We start from the raw sequence: 17,283 nt of genomic DNA, 5'->3' as shown, positions 1-17,283 counted from the left end.
CTCGCTTATCAACACAGCATAACCCGGGAGAGTGTGCCTACCTGCAGCAGAGAGGTGGTCGAGGACCTGTGGTTTGTTATTTTCGTCCGAGACCTGGTGAGTTGCTCGAGCTAACTAGCGCTAGTACATGCTAATATAGTAGCCACATCGTGATTTATGGTGCGTTCCAGTTGTACTCGGAAGTCGGGATTTTCGAGCTCCGAGTTGGAACTTTCAACTGGAACGCACCTCGAAGTCGGATTTCCGACTCGGAAAGTCGGACATTCAACACAACCCCCGAGTTGACATTTAAAGATGGCTGCCCCGGTTGTAAACAGTAAGTAGAAGCTCCTGTAATATCCTTTTATTTCACCTTTTTTACTATTTGTTGTCACAATAGTCAGCCGTATACATTGTATTGTTAGATGTATATATATCGAAATACTGTCACATTGTAATTTACATTTTTCATGTGTATAGCGAACTATAAAGCAGACCGTGCTAACAACGGCTAACCGTTAGCCTGGTAGTTTCAGCCGGTGTTTTTTTTTTATTTATGTTTTTTCAATGCGGAGAAGAGTTATAAATGGTAGCCTATGATGTAGGCTAGTGAATGACCTCTGGATTATAGATGCACAAATATATTCTCTGATTGTTTTTTGTTTTTTTTACCGATGGCTAAAACGGTAATCGGTTACCGAGCCTTAACGGGCGCCCGTTAACCATAGACTGTTAAAAAAAAACAAAAGACGTATAACCATATTTAATAGCCGTTAACCACCAAACCATTAAACTGTTGGTGACGGCTTGTGATAGTGACAAGCCGCCGTCATTGGTGATTGAGAGGATGATCGATGGTGTAGGCTGTTGTTTTGGCGTTAGAAAACACACACGCACACAGAGAGAGAGAGAGAGAGACCGCAGGTAAACAGCCTTAGTTGTTCACATAATTAACTATTTTAATACAAGGTAGCGTACAGCCAAACACCAGGCTACAGTTACTCTAACAGCTGAGCTCAGTCAGCTGTTGATTTACCAGTGAGCTCGAGAGTGAGCGCAGTGCGTCCTTTTTTTTCGGCACCATCCTTACAGGTGAATTACATGTAGACGTTCGTTTATCGTCTTAAAAGTGTGCATATCTACTCAGGATATAACAAAAAAAAGTTTAGTTGCAAAATATTTACCATGTAAAATATTTATGAGGGAAATGGCTGTGATGTAGCCTAAACCTTTTTTTCTTTTTGTTTTTTTCCCCCCAGTCTTTGTGGACAACAACGCTGATTTGTTCGTGGACCCAGACAGGAGCACACCCTTTCCTGGACCTTTGTTCCAGAAAGCGCATGATCTCACCATGTATTACACTGACATGGACTGCACCACTGTGGCGAACCTGGTGGTGATTGAGGACAGTCACACCACCACAGCAGGTTAGATAACATAATAATAATAATAATAATAATAATAATAATAATAATAATAATAATAATAATAATAATAATAATAATAATAATATAAAACAACAGTTATGTCTATGATACAATGTTTGACAGCCTATTACTCATGTGTGTATTGTAGAGAGCTCCAAGGAGAATGCTGCCCCTCTCAGCCAGTCACCATCCCCTGCCCTGCCTGCCAACGAAAGTTTCAATAAGGAACAAACACTGTTCCTCATTGACCTAATGCGGCAACAACTTGCAGCAGAGTCTGAAGGCCTCCCAAAGAGTCTGAAGGAGCTGAACTCTCGGCTGAAATCGGCTAGGTGCAACAAGAAGAACCTCTGGAAGGAGACGGCGGAGAAGCTCTCCATTCAGTATTCGGAGTTGTTTTGTCCTGAGAAAGTGGCCAGGAAATGGAATACACTAATTGATGCGTATAAAAAAATTAAGGACAACAACAAGTCCACGGGGAAAGGAACCATCCGCTTTCAGTTTTATGAGGAAATGGATGACCTTCTGGCTGGGCAGCATGATGTGGTTTTCCCTGTGGTTGGCACAGCAGCGGGGATCGATGTCAGAAGACCAGAGGTGCTCGGACCTTCGGCCGTCACGGCACCTCCAGCAGAGGCTGCTTCCTGCACGCACACCCACACCCACAACCACACAGCACCAACACACACACGACCTCATAAACGTCGGCGGGAGCAAGATGACGTCCTCCAGTACCTCCGGGAGTCAGAGGAAGCCAGCCAGAGGCGACATGAGGAGGCACAGAGGTGCCACAAGGAGCTACTGGCTCAGCTCCAGTCAGCCCAGCAGGGGTTTGAGGGCCTGATGGCTCGATTTTTGGAAAAAATGTGATTGATTTGAAATTGAATATTTATATATTATTATATATGTTATTGAATTTGTAATGTATTGAATGTTGTATTAAATGTATTTAATTGTTTTAAATTTCTGCCTGGCATGTTGTTATTGCAGTAGGGGAGACCGGGGTTGGTTGGCACACCCCTGTTTTCTGGCCTCCTGTTGGTCACAGACTCACAAATGTGACATCAAAATGATCATCTTTTTGAGCTGCACTTATATAGTTTGTTAAAACATCTGAAAATTACTCACTTTTTTGCTTTTTTTGGCACACACAAACCAACCCCAAAATGCAGTATACATATATTAAATGTGATTAAACATAATTTCATACAATTCAGTGCACTGAGTGCAAGAAATGGGCACATGACTTCTGCAGTGAAATGGGCCACAAAGCCTGTATATGCCAATACTGTAATTCCAGTGATTCTATATAGGCCTTAATGTAAATAATCTGCTTCCACCTCACACAGCAAATCTAAAACACAGTGAGATGGAAAGACATAAAAATACAAAGAGGTGATATGCTATATTTAAATTATATGTTCATTGAATATTTTCTCTTTAAAAAAAAAAAAAAGAAGCTCAAATCATTTACTGTTTGATGTTCTGTGTACGTGTTATCTTGTTTGTGGCCTTAAATGCCCTGTTTTAGTGTTATACATGCAAATATATGCATGCACTATGCTATCTCCTTAAATTTGAATATATTGGAATTAAATTTCCAATTTATTATTATATTGGATGCTTCATCCATTCATTTTTACATTGTGCCAACCAACCCCATGAAGTGTGCCAACCAACCCCGTGTCGGGGCTGGTTGGCACAAGTGCGCAGTATGATTTTATTCATAAATAAATTGATTTTAGAATATAACTGTGGACATGGAAATGTGTTTAGTTAAAGCTGACACCTTAACCTTTCATTTGATGCTGGTTTGAGTATTCTCACATAAATGATGCCAGAGTGCTATGGCAAAGAGTGAAAAGTGTGCCAACCAACCCCGGCCTCCCCTAAATAATAGTAATACATAATTAAAGGGAAGAGACAGTCAGTTGTGTAAAACACTTATTTACTGGCAGGATAAGAAGTTCAAAACACATCTAAAACACCTATTTACAATATTTACAACTTGAACTCATGAAATTTGCAGTGTTACTCGTTTTCATCTGCCTGTCTTGGGCATCCATTTGGGTGTTCCTGGCAGATTTCTGAGGCACCAATGCACATATTGTGCAGAAAACAAGCAGCCGTTACGATCATGACCACTGCATCGATCCGGGTGTTTTGCAGATCTCGAAGGCGCCTCCACTTGCACTTCATTCTTCCAAATGCTTGCTCTACAACCACCCTCCCACGGCTGATCCTGGAGTTCTGCAGCTCGTCGGCCTCAGTTAGAGCCCCGTTGTCACGCTTAGGCGTGATTACAAAGGGGAATGCCTGCCCGATGTATGCACTGTCTCCCAGCAAGCTGTTCTCACCCATCTTCTCCTGCCATGTGGTGTAAAAGTCAGAGGCCCTCAACATCCTGGCATCATGGACCTTCCCCGGTGGTCCAGCGAAAATGTCAATAAATCGCCCCCTTTCATCCACAATCCCCTGAAGGAGGACAGAATAAAAAGACTTCCGATTCATATAGTCTCCTCCTCTTATTGGTGGTCTTTGCACCCTGATGTGGCACCCATCAATAGCACCAATGACACCATTGAGACCACAGAGGCGGTGGAAAGCAGCAGCAGACGCTGCTTTCTCACAGGTATTTGGCCAGGATATAAAGGATGATCCTACTGTGCACATGATGTTGAGCGCTTGTAGGATGATCCTGTGTGCTGTGGACTGTGACACATCAAATTTATCAGACATCTCACGGAAGCTGTTTTGGTTGGCCATGTACCACAGGAACATCAGCACCTTCTTTGTTGCAGGAACTGGCAGGAGACCTTGACTGTGTGGTTTTTGAATACCGTTGTCCTGCAGCTTCATCATGACATATTCAAACTGGGGCTTTGTGACACGGAAATGACGTGAAAAGGTGTGATCATCCATATTCAGCATCATCTCCCACTCTGTTCCAGTCTTCAATATAATTCGCTGTGTAGGCTGCAGCACAGTCAATATTCTAGGTGAGAGACAAAACGTGTTTTAGTAAAGACCATGACACATTTTACAGTTCTTATAGCATCACTGTATCATTTCACAATAATATGAGCAGCTTTTACTTCCTTTTATCAGTAGATTTATTTGAAATCTTTAACACAATCAATCAATCAATCAATCATGTTGTCCCTGTGTGATGTTTAGGGACAGGTCAGGAGAGTCTGAGGACAGACAGCTTTGAGGTTGAAGTCCTATAAAAATGAAATGCACCTGTGACTGCAGCTCTGTAGCTACGTCTTGACCACATGTCAGTTGATCAGCTGTAGTAGAGTAAACTCCGCTGCACCGAGCGCTTTTTTTTTTTTTAAATTAAGCTCCGGTAGCGACCGGCTGATAGATACAGGAGGATACTGTAAACCAGCGCGGATCCGCTGTATTTATCAAAGCGTCACTGTGCTGAAGCAGCGGGTCTGTTTGAGCTGTGTTCATGAAGTTAGAGGCGACTTTCAAACTCTTCTACATTGTCTCTTTTCACCTCCTCTCTCCCTTGCTGCTGCACCAACGTTTTAAACAGAGATCCGCTACATCTGTCGGCTTTGTTTGTTTACATTTCACAGAACAAATCCCACTGAAAACGATCCTGCATATTTTACAGACAACTGCTGATATTACATTGAGAAAAATCGATTTAAATCTACATATAATTTATAAAATTGCAGTTGTTAAGAGCACTCGCCCGTTATTTACTATTGACCGATCAAACGGCGTTCGATAGGCTACTTTTGTAGCTAAACAATGAAATATGTAGAAAGAAAGAAAAAAGAAAAAATATGATACCTTCTGCGCCTTTGTGTTTCCTCCTCATCCACCGTGTTTGCAGGTTGCAGAAGGACCGTATATTTGTCCAGAAGTCGTTTATATTCGGACAAGGCAAGCGCGACAATAACTTTCTTTGATGTTGCCATCTTGTTTCCTCTTCCGTTTTGGGCCGTTGGCTACTTTTTCCCGACTTTGTAACTGAAACGCTGAAAACTCGGGTGTGACGTCATTCCCAGCTCCGACTTCCGACTTCCGAGGTAAATGGAATGCACCATTAGCCTGGGAGACGGCAGAACGCTTGTTTACTCATGAACGTGACCTGCCGCTACTGTTTACTCTGTGTTTAAGACTTAAAGCTGCATATTTTTCTCCGGTGATCTGATAAAAACATGAGGTGTGCTATTTATTTTCCTGTATGTGTGTATTAATTACGAGATGCACTGTTTAGGGTGTGTATCGGTTAAAAACTGCTAAGCATGTTCATTCATCACAGAGGCAGAAACTCTGAAGCCCTGGATTGATACTCTGATGTGTGTTAAAGGTGCATTTAGTTAATTTTCAGTTCATAGTTCAATGAAAATGTGTGAAATGGTTAAAAAAGGATTAAAGTGAACAATATTTCATGTGGAAACTGAGTTAAAATTATCATAATTCATGGTAAAGAAGCTAAAATGATCATAATTCATGGTAAGGAAGCTAAAATAATTCATGTTGATGTAAAATGATTAAAATGTGTGAAAATACTCACCTTGAGATAAAAAAAAAGAACTGTACAGTTAAAAAGATAATTCCTTTAATCACTATTTGTTTCAGTAGTGTGTTGAGATTTATATTATATGGCCATAAGAGAAGTATGATTTTGTGTTAAGTAAAGCCCTGTTTTTATACAGGCTAGGTTTTTGAGACCCTCAGAGCCTTTGACGTGGATTTGGATTCTCCTGTTGAGGGAGATGGCGAGCTAGTGGAACAAAGAACCAGCACCTGAGCCCGAGGAGGACATCCATCCTTCTTCACCTTCACCTTGAGTGTGTGGAGTGGTAGGACCACCACACACACCCCTGACTCTTTTGACTTTTTCCCCTGACTTACACACACACTGACTTAAGCGCGCTGACGAACCATACATTAAAGGACCTCTCAAAGACAATTAAAGGAACATTCACGAACATTAAGGAACAACTAAAGGACAATTAAAGGAACAACTGAGGTTCCTATTGAACACTTTATTTTGGTTTTGGGTTTGAAGATACTGTGAAACTGTTGAATTGAATTTTATTTTATTTTTTATTTTTCTACAATTTAATACAAACAATTTACATCCAGAATACTTCGTGGCTCCATTTATTCGTTGTGTCTGTCACTTCTTTTTAAACCCTCCTCTACGAACCTAGTCACTAGTCCAGAACATTCTGTGGTAACAAGCGGGTTACACTATATTTCTGAAACAGTTGATTTAAGATTCAAAGTGATTATTCCCAGGGATGCACAACATCCTAAACTATATGTACATATATTAGTTTGGGGCATTATTATAATCCCCTTGCTTTAAAGGCAATTTAAGTAAAAATTGGCACTACTTACCCTGCTCTCCCCTACAAGGAAAGTTTTCTCCTCAGCTTACAGCAGAGCAGAGTGACAGACCCGTGTTTCAGACCAAACACTATACACGAATTCGGAGAACGTTTTGTGTATGCCGCCATCTTGCGGCGGCGCCATTGCTGCGGTGACATGTGTCAGTCATAGTAAACTGATTCTCTATGACAGCATCATAAATAGGCTGGATTTGTGATGTTTAGTGCCCCCCAGTAACTGGTTAAGGTATCTTACATGAATACCAATATTCATTTAGTAATTAATCATTTGTTTGAGCGATTAGCAGGAAAGATTAGAGTAACAGGGAGATAAGAGACTGTATCATAAACGATATAACATACCGGTACGTTATGCGTGCTGACGTTAGCAAGCCAGCAGCGGGATATTTAATCATGTGGACAGGCTACATGAATAAAATTATAAAAACAACAACAACTTTTGCTTTGTTTTAGATATTCAAGAATATTTTATTGACCAGCTGGCCTCCGATGATCAGAAAAAACGTCAATTACAGGTCTCTGATTTATGGTCAAAATTACCTGAGCTCCGGATGGGTCGGACATATTTTACACCGGCTTTTAGACGACCATGAGCACATCATATTGAAGGGATCAGTGAGACATTCACAGACTGTCCACACGATGTGAAGGTAACGGTGAGAAGGGAGGGTAGCCAGGTTGTACAGGTCAGCTGTGACTGCGTCGCTGGCGGCTGCTGCTGCTGCTGTTGACACGCTGTACGTAACGTTACGGTCTAAACACGGACACTCCTCCTGAAGTAAGGGGCTGTGTTTTGCTGATATTAGAGCAGTCGAGGACGGCACATGTCCTCCCAGCCTTCCTGGACATGTTCGCAGAAGAGAAAGGGAAGAGAAAAGGTCCACTTGCATTCAAATGCCCGCTTCGCGCACAGAGCCAACAGCTGCCTGACTGTGAGTTGTCACCGCAGTAATGGCGGCCGTTCGATTTCCGGTGACGTCGCCGAATCAGTGTATAAGTGATTGCTGTCGGAAGATAGAACTATTTAAGACTTATATTAACACAAACATTCCGCTTCTGCTTTAACTGAGAGAACTGAATGCAATTTCATACCTGTATGCCGTTATCAACATAGCCTATATGGATCATTATACAACAGTTAGTTCCGACCGGTCCCAACCGAGCAATTTGATTGGACAAGAGACATTCCATGAGTGCTGATATACAGTATAACAGCACTGCGACTTTTTACGGACGTTATCACTCCGCTGTTCAGCTGGACAGCAGGAGCTAAGTCAGAGCCACGCTCCCCATACAGGAGCTGCCCCATGTCTCTGCTGCTACTACAGTTAGAAACGGACCTGAACATTAAAACCTGGACCTGACCTGGTCCGTCTAATTGGAGATAAATCTCTACTAAACCCGGCTGGAAAAAAATCGCCGCGGGGGCAACTACGTTTTGACGGCGATGTGTTTTGATAGCGTTAGCTGTTGTTAGCCACGTAGCTCAGCTACTTAGCTTCAACTGTTTATATTGATTACATAGCAGATACAGAAATGTAATACGGTATCGATAACGTCTCTGTATGTCTTCACGCTGGTCCTGTTGCTCCGGTGCTAATCAGACACGGGCTCAGAACCAGAACCAGCACTGGAAGCAGCTGGGTGGAAAAGCGTGTAGCAAGTAGCAAGCTAGTATGAAATGTTTACGTGTTGCCTGGCAACAGCCTTGTCTCCCTTCCAGTTGCGGAACTATTTCTGTTGGCGGAGCCAAATAAATGATTAAATAGCTAAACAAACAAATCATAATCTCTTGTAGTTTATTACTGTTCTAAAATGCGCTCGTAGCACTGTTGTATAAAAGCAATGACCGAATCACACCCGTGCTGATATACAGTACAACAGCACGACCTCGAGTGTGATATTGCTTAATTTTAGTTTAGTACAAAGACTGGAAACAGATGGAACAACCTTGCTCTGAAGAAAACAAAACACATCTGCACCATCTACAGTACCAGTGACTGTACAGCTCATACATTCACAGGTACAATTTTGATGCTGTCATTCTTTCAGATCAGTGAGACCCAAATGTGACTATCCTGAATATGGGACAGATGCATCTTCAGTGGACAGCTCTGCTCATTCTGGCAACCTAAAGTAAGACAGACTTTTGTTTTGATGGACCTGTTTGTGGGTTTTAGTGATATATAGACATGGGGTTGCTGATTGCAACTAACTCAACACCTCTCTCTTCACCCCTTCCTGTCCAAGTGCGTGTAATGATATACTGTATGGTGGATGCAGGTTATTAAGAAACATGGAAGGCTCTCTCTAGAGCCACTGTTTGGTTTGGCCACTCTGGGCTCTATGGATATGATATTCAGGAGATGAATCACAGTCACTCATTTGGCAGAGAGTTTTCTCAAAACCAACTTTCAAGTGAGGGATTCATGAAGATGGGACACCATCAGGGAACCACTAACAAGAACTGCCTGGACTGTGATTGTCATGTGTGCTTGCATGGATGGCAATACCAGGCACTGCATTTCTTTGAGGAACGCAGTGGTTGAAAAAGGAGCAGAAGGCTATGTTATTGAGTTCAAGTAGATGGATCCAGATGTTGCTTGGACCAGTGGATCTAGATCAGTGAAATGTGTTGTGACTGGTGCTTTTGGGTTGATTAAAGGCCAGTCAAGAATGAGGACTGCTTCTGGACTATCAGGGATTCACTATGCTTGAAGGAGGACCTGCCAGAGGAGCATTTCTGTAATCAAGATGAAGTAGCGTGTCTGGTAAACTATTGCACTATTGCAGAGGAGGACAGCTGTTAATCAAACATGATATCCAGGTTTCTTGTTACCTTGGTTGGGGCGAGAGATGAAGATACAATTTTGATACTGAAATAGTAATAGATAATTCATTGGCTGTGATGACAAGAAGGTGGTAGTCCATCGTTTATGTAGATAGGTTGGAAAGTCAGGCTGAAATCTATGCAGAGACAATAGGATTGTCTGGTGGGAACAACAGGTATGGTAGGGTGTCATCTGCAGAACTGAGAAGCTACATGAGTGTGTTATTGGATGCAATTTAATAGTAGTAATCCTAGGGGCCCTATAGTGAGAGTAAGGACAATTGTCCACACCATGACACACTGAAGCACCCAGCGAGATTGGATTCAAATCATCAAAGGCCTTTGCTTGAGAGGATCATTTTAAAAAGTATGGATAGCAAGATGCTGTGGTTCACTGCTGATAAGTGCCAACTGTGGACTGACCAGCAACTCTTCGGATCAAGGATGCTGTTCCATGATAGGAAATGGCAATATGCAGTTATACCATAATAAAAATCTGTTCAGAGTTGTTGTGGTTCATGTACAAAAGTTTGTAAGAACTTCTACACTCAACACTGAGTAGACACGTATTAACTGGTCAGAGTTAGTGCTGGCCTTTCCTGTACACAAAAACAATACATCTTCTTTTTTACGTTTCATGGCTACAAAATAATTAAGATATGGTCATGGATATTACCCTGAATATCCGTCCCTAATTCCCTACACACAGGTCTTTTAGTACCATTATATCTATCCCTGCAGATTTCATTTCTTATTATTGTTGGACAGTGTTTTTCAGTTATATGCATTAAAATATATGTACTCAAATTTACACACAGCATCTGAGGCCTGATTACCTGAAACAAGGACATCAGTTTCAGAGACAGACATATTCTTTTTTTCTTCCAGAACATTAGCATGGGGAGTGCCCCACAGTTGGGGTGGACATTGGTCTTGCCCCAAGGACCCACCTAGGTAATGTTTCTTGGCATTGTTCAAATATTTGGTATGTTGCAAATCTGTCTAATTAACTAAAACATCTGAAAATATATCTTGTTTGTGTGTGATGAATTTTAAGGTCTAAACTACAACTTCCTCCGACTGCTGTTTATCCAGTGCTCAACACTGATCACAGAGGCCCTGTTGATCTCATGCAGAGCAAGTAAAAATCACACTTTCATCCCACTGTAATATTTGTCACCTCACATTGATCATACAGTATGTAGGATGAACAGGATAATAATTAATTAAATATACAACACATTTTTTTGTCTTTTTAATACACCTCACTAACTTTGGTGATATTTTTGAGTGCTTAATGATAGATCAGATTGAAGCCATTATTGAAAGTTTCATATTACAAGAAGGGCTGATATGACAATAGTGTTTGTTCTCTGTAACAATAATGTAATGAATGCTTTAGAAATAACTGATTTTCCTCTCTGAAGTGACACATGAAAGATAATTCGTTCACCATTTAAAGGACAATTCCGGGCAAATTCAACCTGGGACTATAGTTTCCTAATATTTTAGGTCTAAAAGAATGAATCTGAAGATTTCCGGTTTAATTGCTCCTGTTATGCAGTAGTTCTGTCTGTCCCTGCATCGCCACGGCAGCGTAAGCCAACCAATCTTCCCTATTTAGGCTGTTTACATCCCTTACAGTAAAGCCGCACATTTTTCCCACAGACAGTATCAGGTGTCTATTCAAACATACACTGAGGGGTTTGTTTACTTCAAGCAAGCGGACATGCTTGTAAACGGAGCTGTAATAGAAGATCTCGCAGAGTCTGACTAGAACTCACAAAGTCTTGTGTAAGAGTCAAGTTGACAGCTACAGTAACTATGTCTACAGGTCGTCTGAAGTTCTCCCGTTTGTTTTATCAACAAAGGAATATCAACTCAGAGCCACAACGTTTTCGTAGCAGTAATAGTAAGTCTGGATATTGTATTTGTATTGTATGTATATTCTGCCTGCGAGACTTGGCAAGACTTTCTATTACAGTTCTGTTTACAAACATGTCAGCTTTCTTCAAGTAAACAAACCCCTCATTGTATGTTTGAATAGCAATCTGACACTGTCTGTGAAATGTGTGGCTTTGAGGGATGTAAACAGCCTAAACAGGGAAGATTGGTCCACTCCCATTCATCGCTGCTGTGGTGATGCGGGACAGACAGAACTACTGCATGACAGGAGCAATTAAAACAAAAATCCTCAGAATCCTTCTTTTAGACCTAAAATATTGGGAAATTATAGCCCCAGGTTGAATTTTCCCGGAATTGTCCTTTAAGTGTTCTAACAGTCAGTACAATCTCATTCATCAGATTTCTTTTATTTATTTATTTTCCAAATATGCTTTGAGATCTCATGATACAATATATGACTTTCAGTGTAAATGTGAAGAGTCTGAGATCCAGTTTTGAGTCACAGAGAACTGGTCACGGTCAGGGTTTGCCTCCACATCCTACGTAAGAAAAAAACATTTTACATTTCTAAAAATACATTAAATTCTCAGCTCATGGTGACATTACAGTAACGTCTTTAAGTGTGTAATTGTAATTTGATATTGTTGACATGACTGGCATAAATAATATCTCAATATGTCTTCTGTCTGTCTTCTTTTTCTCACAGTCGAGAATATCAAGAGACGGCACATACCACTTTCTCATCTGACATGCCTGATTACGCATCGACTACTTATACTAGTCCCTCGTTTGATGAGGAGACAGTTTTAAGTGATATCATGTAAGACATTTTTAATCCACTACAATAACACAGTTATTACTTCATGAGTTGGGGAGGAGCCTCAAACACTCATCAGCGGCTGAGCTGCCCTGACTTGTAAACACCAAAAAACAGTACAGACCCTGTCGCATGTTTTATCACCCTCCCTGCCTTCTATCTGCCATCATCCATGTGTCAAGTTTACCAATTTCTAAACACTAATAAACCAAATGCATTCATTTTAATGATATTTGACCAACTGCAACACACTGATAATCCAATTTTTTTTCTCCATCAAACCCTGCACCATACCCTTCTACATCTGAATTGTTTGGTAGCATTTGTTATACCTGCAAGGTTAAGAGGCGGAAGGCTTTAGAGAGCAAGGATGTGAACTATTTCGTGGCACTTACATGATACATTCCCATTAATACTTTTATTTATCACAGCATTTTATTTCTATATTTGAAAACAGAGAGCATGATTTCACCTGTGACATCTGTCATGAGGCCAGATCTGTGAAGATCTGCCTGACCTGTAACACCTCCTACTGTGAACCTCATGGCCGGCATCACTACACAGTGGTCACTCAGCGCAGACACATAGTCAAAGATGTGTGTGCTGAAATCCAGAGGAAACGCTGTCTGCACCACCACCTCCCTCCAGATTTCTACTGCAGGACTGATCAGATGCAGATTTGTAACATTTGTACCAAAGGGAATCACAGAGGACATGACATCATCTCGCTAAGGGCCCGGTGGGCTGAGAATCAGGTGAAAACCCGAAAATGTTTTAAAATATATAAATGATGGCAAAATGTTTATGGTCGTTAACACCTTTCTTTTACAGACACCTGCTGATGGAGACCCTGATCATACTGATACAGGTGAGTCATGCTGCAGATATTTTTGATAAAGGAAATACTGTAAAGACATTACTATAGTAGCTGAAATTCACTATAACAAATCAGACCAATAAGGTGAGGTTTGTGTATGACATCATATATGTATATTTATGACAGGATGACTGTCCATAATAAGCATTTTCTCAGCTATTGCTGGGCAGAGGACACACTATTATTTAACAGTATCAATCGATCTTATGCCTTATATTTGTGTGTGTCTGCGTGTGTTTTCCAGAGGGTAGAGTGTGTATAAGTATAGAATTGGATATGATGAAAAAAAATCTGAATATGATCATGGAATGACTTAATAACTCTTTTGTTTGCCAGTGGTGCCCTCTCCTGGTAAGATTGAGTTCCTGTCAGTGAAGCCAAACTCTCTAGTCCTGAGCTGGGGTCGTCCAAAAGGCCTGGAAGGGACTACGAGCTTCCAAGTGAGGTGGAAGAGCTCCTTGATGGAGGCTGAACAAGGCCTACCTGTTAAAAATACTCAGAAGGTTGAAATAAACAACATTCAACTCGGACAAAAGTATTTCTTCAGGGTGGTCACTGAAGATTTGGAGGGCAACTTAAGTGAATGGGTCACGGCATCTGTTTTCACAGGTAATATCAGAGATGCTGTGACATCTCACTTTTCTTTCACTACACTCTATTTACATTCTACTGCACAAATTAAGTTACATTCTATTACAAATACCTTCTGTCTTGCAGCGGTGCCTCCACCACAAAGCACACTCAGAGGCCACGGCTCTGTCCTTGAAATGGACCAAAGCAGACAACATGGAGGGAATTCCACATCAGTTTCTCATAACTGTTGAAAGTCCAGGGAAAGAGGCGTTGGTGTCATACACTGAGGACTTCTACAAGATGTTCTCAGATTTAAAGCCAGACACAAAGCACAAAATATATGTCTCATCTGTGTTAAATGGTCGGCCCAGTGAACCAGTCTCCATCAACATACACACAGGTGAGAATTTACTGGCCTGATTTCAAGATAAATACATAACTTGTCTGTAATATACCCTGAGACAATGCTATGATGCAGGTATTAGGCAAAGATAAGGCCTGAATTATGCTAGAAAACTAGTTTGTATAGTTTGTTGTCCTGAAAGAGGCTGAAGTGTATACAGTTTACAGTATATTTACATTTTAAGACAGCCACTTGCATAAAGGTTAAAGCTACAGTTGGCAACAGTTAAGTCATATTTGCTGGAACTGTCACTATATTCTGATAGTCGTACATGAAATGGGTAATTTAGGAAAAATCATCCAACTCCTCTGGCTCCACCAACTGCCTTTAATCGCATTTGCAAAAATCCAATGCTCATATTTATTTCATCTAAGGTGCAATTCCAGCCCTGACTGAAAGAACTGACAGAGAGAGAGAGACTAACAGAATGACTGACAAACCTTTTGTCTTCCAAAATCACCTAATTTTGTCTAGTAATCCTGATGAGTGAGTTGATCTAGCATTGATACCCTGATTAAGAGTAAAATTCCAGTACATTCACTGGTCTCTTGTTGATGTTTCAGAACCATGTCTCAGGGACGTCCTGTCAAAAATCGGACTTGAAGACGAGTACGACAACAAGCTCACACTTAGCGCCGTCCTCGAGATTAATCAAACCGATACATCAGAGAGCAAACTTGAAACTGCGAAGTCACTCTGTGAGGCTTTTTGAAGAGACTCATGATGTTGAACACAAACGCTAGAAGTGTAAAAAGTGTATGCGATGTGGATGCAGAGAAGAGCAATGGCATCAACCCCCTGGACCTGACAACTGCATTCTTTCTCTGTTCGGACAGCTTTCTTCAGCAGGATATAGCATTGAAAATGGCACTCTGTCAGTTTTCCGTCCCTCTCTTGCTCCCCCAACAGTGAAACAAGGGAAATCACAATGATGCTGTGGTCCTTGCGCGACATTGTGCAAACCTTCAGACCCTCTATGCATGCACTCAGAAAGTTAAATTGCGAAGAAAGAATTGTGGACTCTGATATTCCTCTTGTTTCATTTGTCAGGCTGGGGAGCACAGGCTTCTCCAAGTCTCTGATGTTGAACAAGCTGCTTAGCAACACTCAGCCACACCACAACACATTTTTTCATCGTGACATGGTTTACGGTGAAGTACCAAGGAGGATTTCAGGCGGGCTAGTTGAAATCAGCTGGTATCTCCCATGTGGGAACAGGAGCAAATTCACAGAGCCACTAGCTGTTTGCCAAACCTCAGAGGAGACATCAGGGCTTTTGAAAAGCAGTTTTCCTTCCTCTGTCAGACATCTGCAGCTATTTACATCTTCTGTGATGAAACAGAAACGGCTTACCTCAAGTGTCTGGAGGGAAAAGACGTGAAAGCAAGTGTCATTTTGATTAGCAGTGTACTGAGGAACACCTTTACACTCAAAATGTTGACTAGGGGATCACATCTGAAGACAACCATTGTTAGCGGGAAGAAAAAGACTGATACAGAGCTGGTAAAAGCTCTGCATGAATCAATTACCAAGATGCTGGAGAAATACCAAAACATAGTGTCGGTGGCAAATCAGGCCAACAGAGCTCGCTGCTGTGGTATCCTGGTTGATGAAGATTAGTGGATTGAATACCGGAGTGCCAGGAGGGATGTGGACAAGATCACCAAACGCATCACCAATGCCTCTGAATTCAAAGACAAACAACTGCCCTTCCAGGGGCACATCTGGAAAGCGCTTTCATGGCTGGAGACAGAGCACTGGAGAATGCGGAAAGTTGGCCAGAACGCTGAAGCCTACCACAAGTCTTTGAGAACAAAAGAAAAAGATCTTGAACGGAAGCAGCAAAGATTTGAGATGACGGCAGCAATGTTAAAGTTCCTTGATGGGATAGTCCCCTCCGAAGTGCAGCGCTACTATTTTCTCAAATGGCTGGAAATGGATCTGGATGATCTGACCCGGAGCCAGGTGTCATCTCTGCGGGATCGTTACAAAGAGCTCCTCCAGAAATCTCCTGAAGATGCTGAGAAAATTGCAGAAGTTGACAAGCAAATTTCTACTTGTTCATTACAGCTGGATCACTTTTCCCGAGAGTGCGGGCAGTTGTACAAGTGTGTGAGTAGCCTGCCAGAGTACAGCCATCGGAGAAAAACCTTGGAACAGCTGCCTGCACTGTACGCTCAGATGTTGATGGATGGTTTCCCTCTTGAGCTCGTTGATGGAGACGCAACAAATATACCAATGAAATGGATCACTGATGTGCTTACTCAGCTTCACCACATCTTTCAATGCAACAGCAAACTCAAGGTCATTACAATCATTGGTTCTGAAAACTCAGGAAAATCGACTCTACTCAACACCATGTTTGGAGTCAGGTTTGCCATCGGCAAAGCAACATGCACCAGGGGGGCGTACATCAGCATGATCAATGTCAACAAAGACACAAGACAGGAATTGGGTTGCGACTGCATCATGATCATTGACACAGAGGGACTGAAACCGCTTCAGATGATTGAAGACGATCACAGCCATGAGCGTGACAAGGAAGTAGCAAGCCTCTGTGTGGCGCTCAGTGACGCCACAATCGTCTCTGTCTCTGGGGACAGCACCCAAGAGGAAGACATCTTAGAGATGGTGCTTCATTCTTTCACAAAGTTAAAGGATCCAGGGAAGAAGCCACTGTGTCATTTGGTACATGCTAACATGTCTGACATGTCTGGTGGAAAGAGGAAGTCAAAAGAACTGGTGGAGAAGCTCCATAAACTGATCAGGAAGGATGCTGGGCTGAAGAAGGCCAACATCTCCAAGGTCTCAGATGTGATGGAGTTTGACCAGGGCACTTGCAGCTGGTGTCTTCCTCCACTCAGGCTCAGGGCTTCACCGATGGCGCCCTTCAATGTTCACTACAGTGAGACTGTTGATGCTTTGAAAACGCGACTGCTACGGGATCTCGCACAGCGCAAAGAGAGAGGTAATTTGATGGATTTTATTGAGAGGGTAAAAAAATTCTGGAAGGCCTTGTGAGAGCTGATGTGGACACCAGAAAGGAGAATCAGAATAACTTTGTTGTGCAGGTTTCAATTTCATCAAC

The 17,283-nt window shown here is 41.8% G+C and overlaps 3 protein-coding genes and 1 pseudogene across 4 annotated transcripts; 3 read left to right on the top strand and 1 right to left on the bottom strand.

Annotated features, from left to right (window-relative positions):
• The first annotated feature begins 294 nt into the window (after nt 1-294).
• LOC146991374 (uncharacterized) lies at nt 295-2,276 on the top strand. The gene is made up of 3 exons (XM_085788878.1): nt 295-316; nt 1,239-1,406; nt 1,555-2,276. The coding sequence occupies exons 1-3, from the start codon at nt 295-297 to the stop codon at nt 2,274-2,276; spliced, it is 912 nt and encodes a 303-aa protein (XP_085645004.1).
• Nucleotides 2,277-3,437: 1,161 nt separating this feature from the next.
• Nucleotides 3,438-5,456, bottom strand: LOC146991373 (uncharacterized). The gene is made up of 2 exons (XM_085788873.1): nt 5,217-5,456; nt 3,438-4,401 (listed from the first exon to the last, which is right to left on the bottom strand). Exons 1-2 carry the CDS (start codon nt 5,342-5,344, stop codon nt 3,438-3,440), a joined length of 1,092 nt encoding a protein of 363 aa, XP_085644999.1. The 5' UTR covers nt 5,345-5,456.
• Nucleotides 5,457-13,548: 8,092 nt separating this feature from the next.
• LOC146991372 (titin-like) lies at nt 13,549-14,264 on the top strand (annotated as a pseudogene). Its single transcript, XR_015036839.1, has 2 exons — nt 13,549-13,828; nt 13,937-14,264. The product of XR_015036839.1 is annotated as a titin-like (transcript).
• A 497-nt stretch (nt 14,265-14,761) lies between these two features.
• LOC146991371 (up-regulator of cell proliferation-like) lies at nt 14,762-17,271 on the top strand. The gene has a single exon (XM_085764139.1). The coding sequence runs from the start codon at nt 15,960-15,962 to the stop codon at nt 17,214-17,216; it is 1,257 nt and encodes a 418-aa protein (XP_085620265.1). The 5' UTR covers nt 14,762-15,959; the 3' UTR covers nt 17,217-17,271.
• Nucleotides 17,272-17,283: the final 12 nt, after the last annotated feature.

The sequence above is a fragment of the Trachurus japonicus genome, chromosome 1 (assembly GCF_045865225.1).
Source record: "Trachurus japonicus isolate A0001 chromosome 1, Traja_1.0".
Lineage (NCBI taxonomy): Eukaryota > Metazoa > Chordata > Actinopteri > Carangiformes > Carangidae > Trachurus > Trachurus japonicus.
This window is presented reverse-complemented; position numbering and strand designations above follow the sequence as displayed.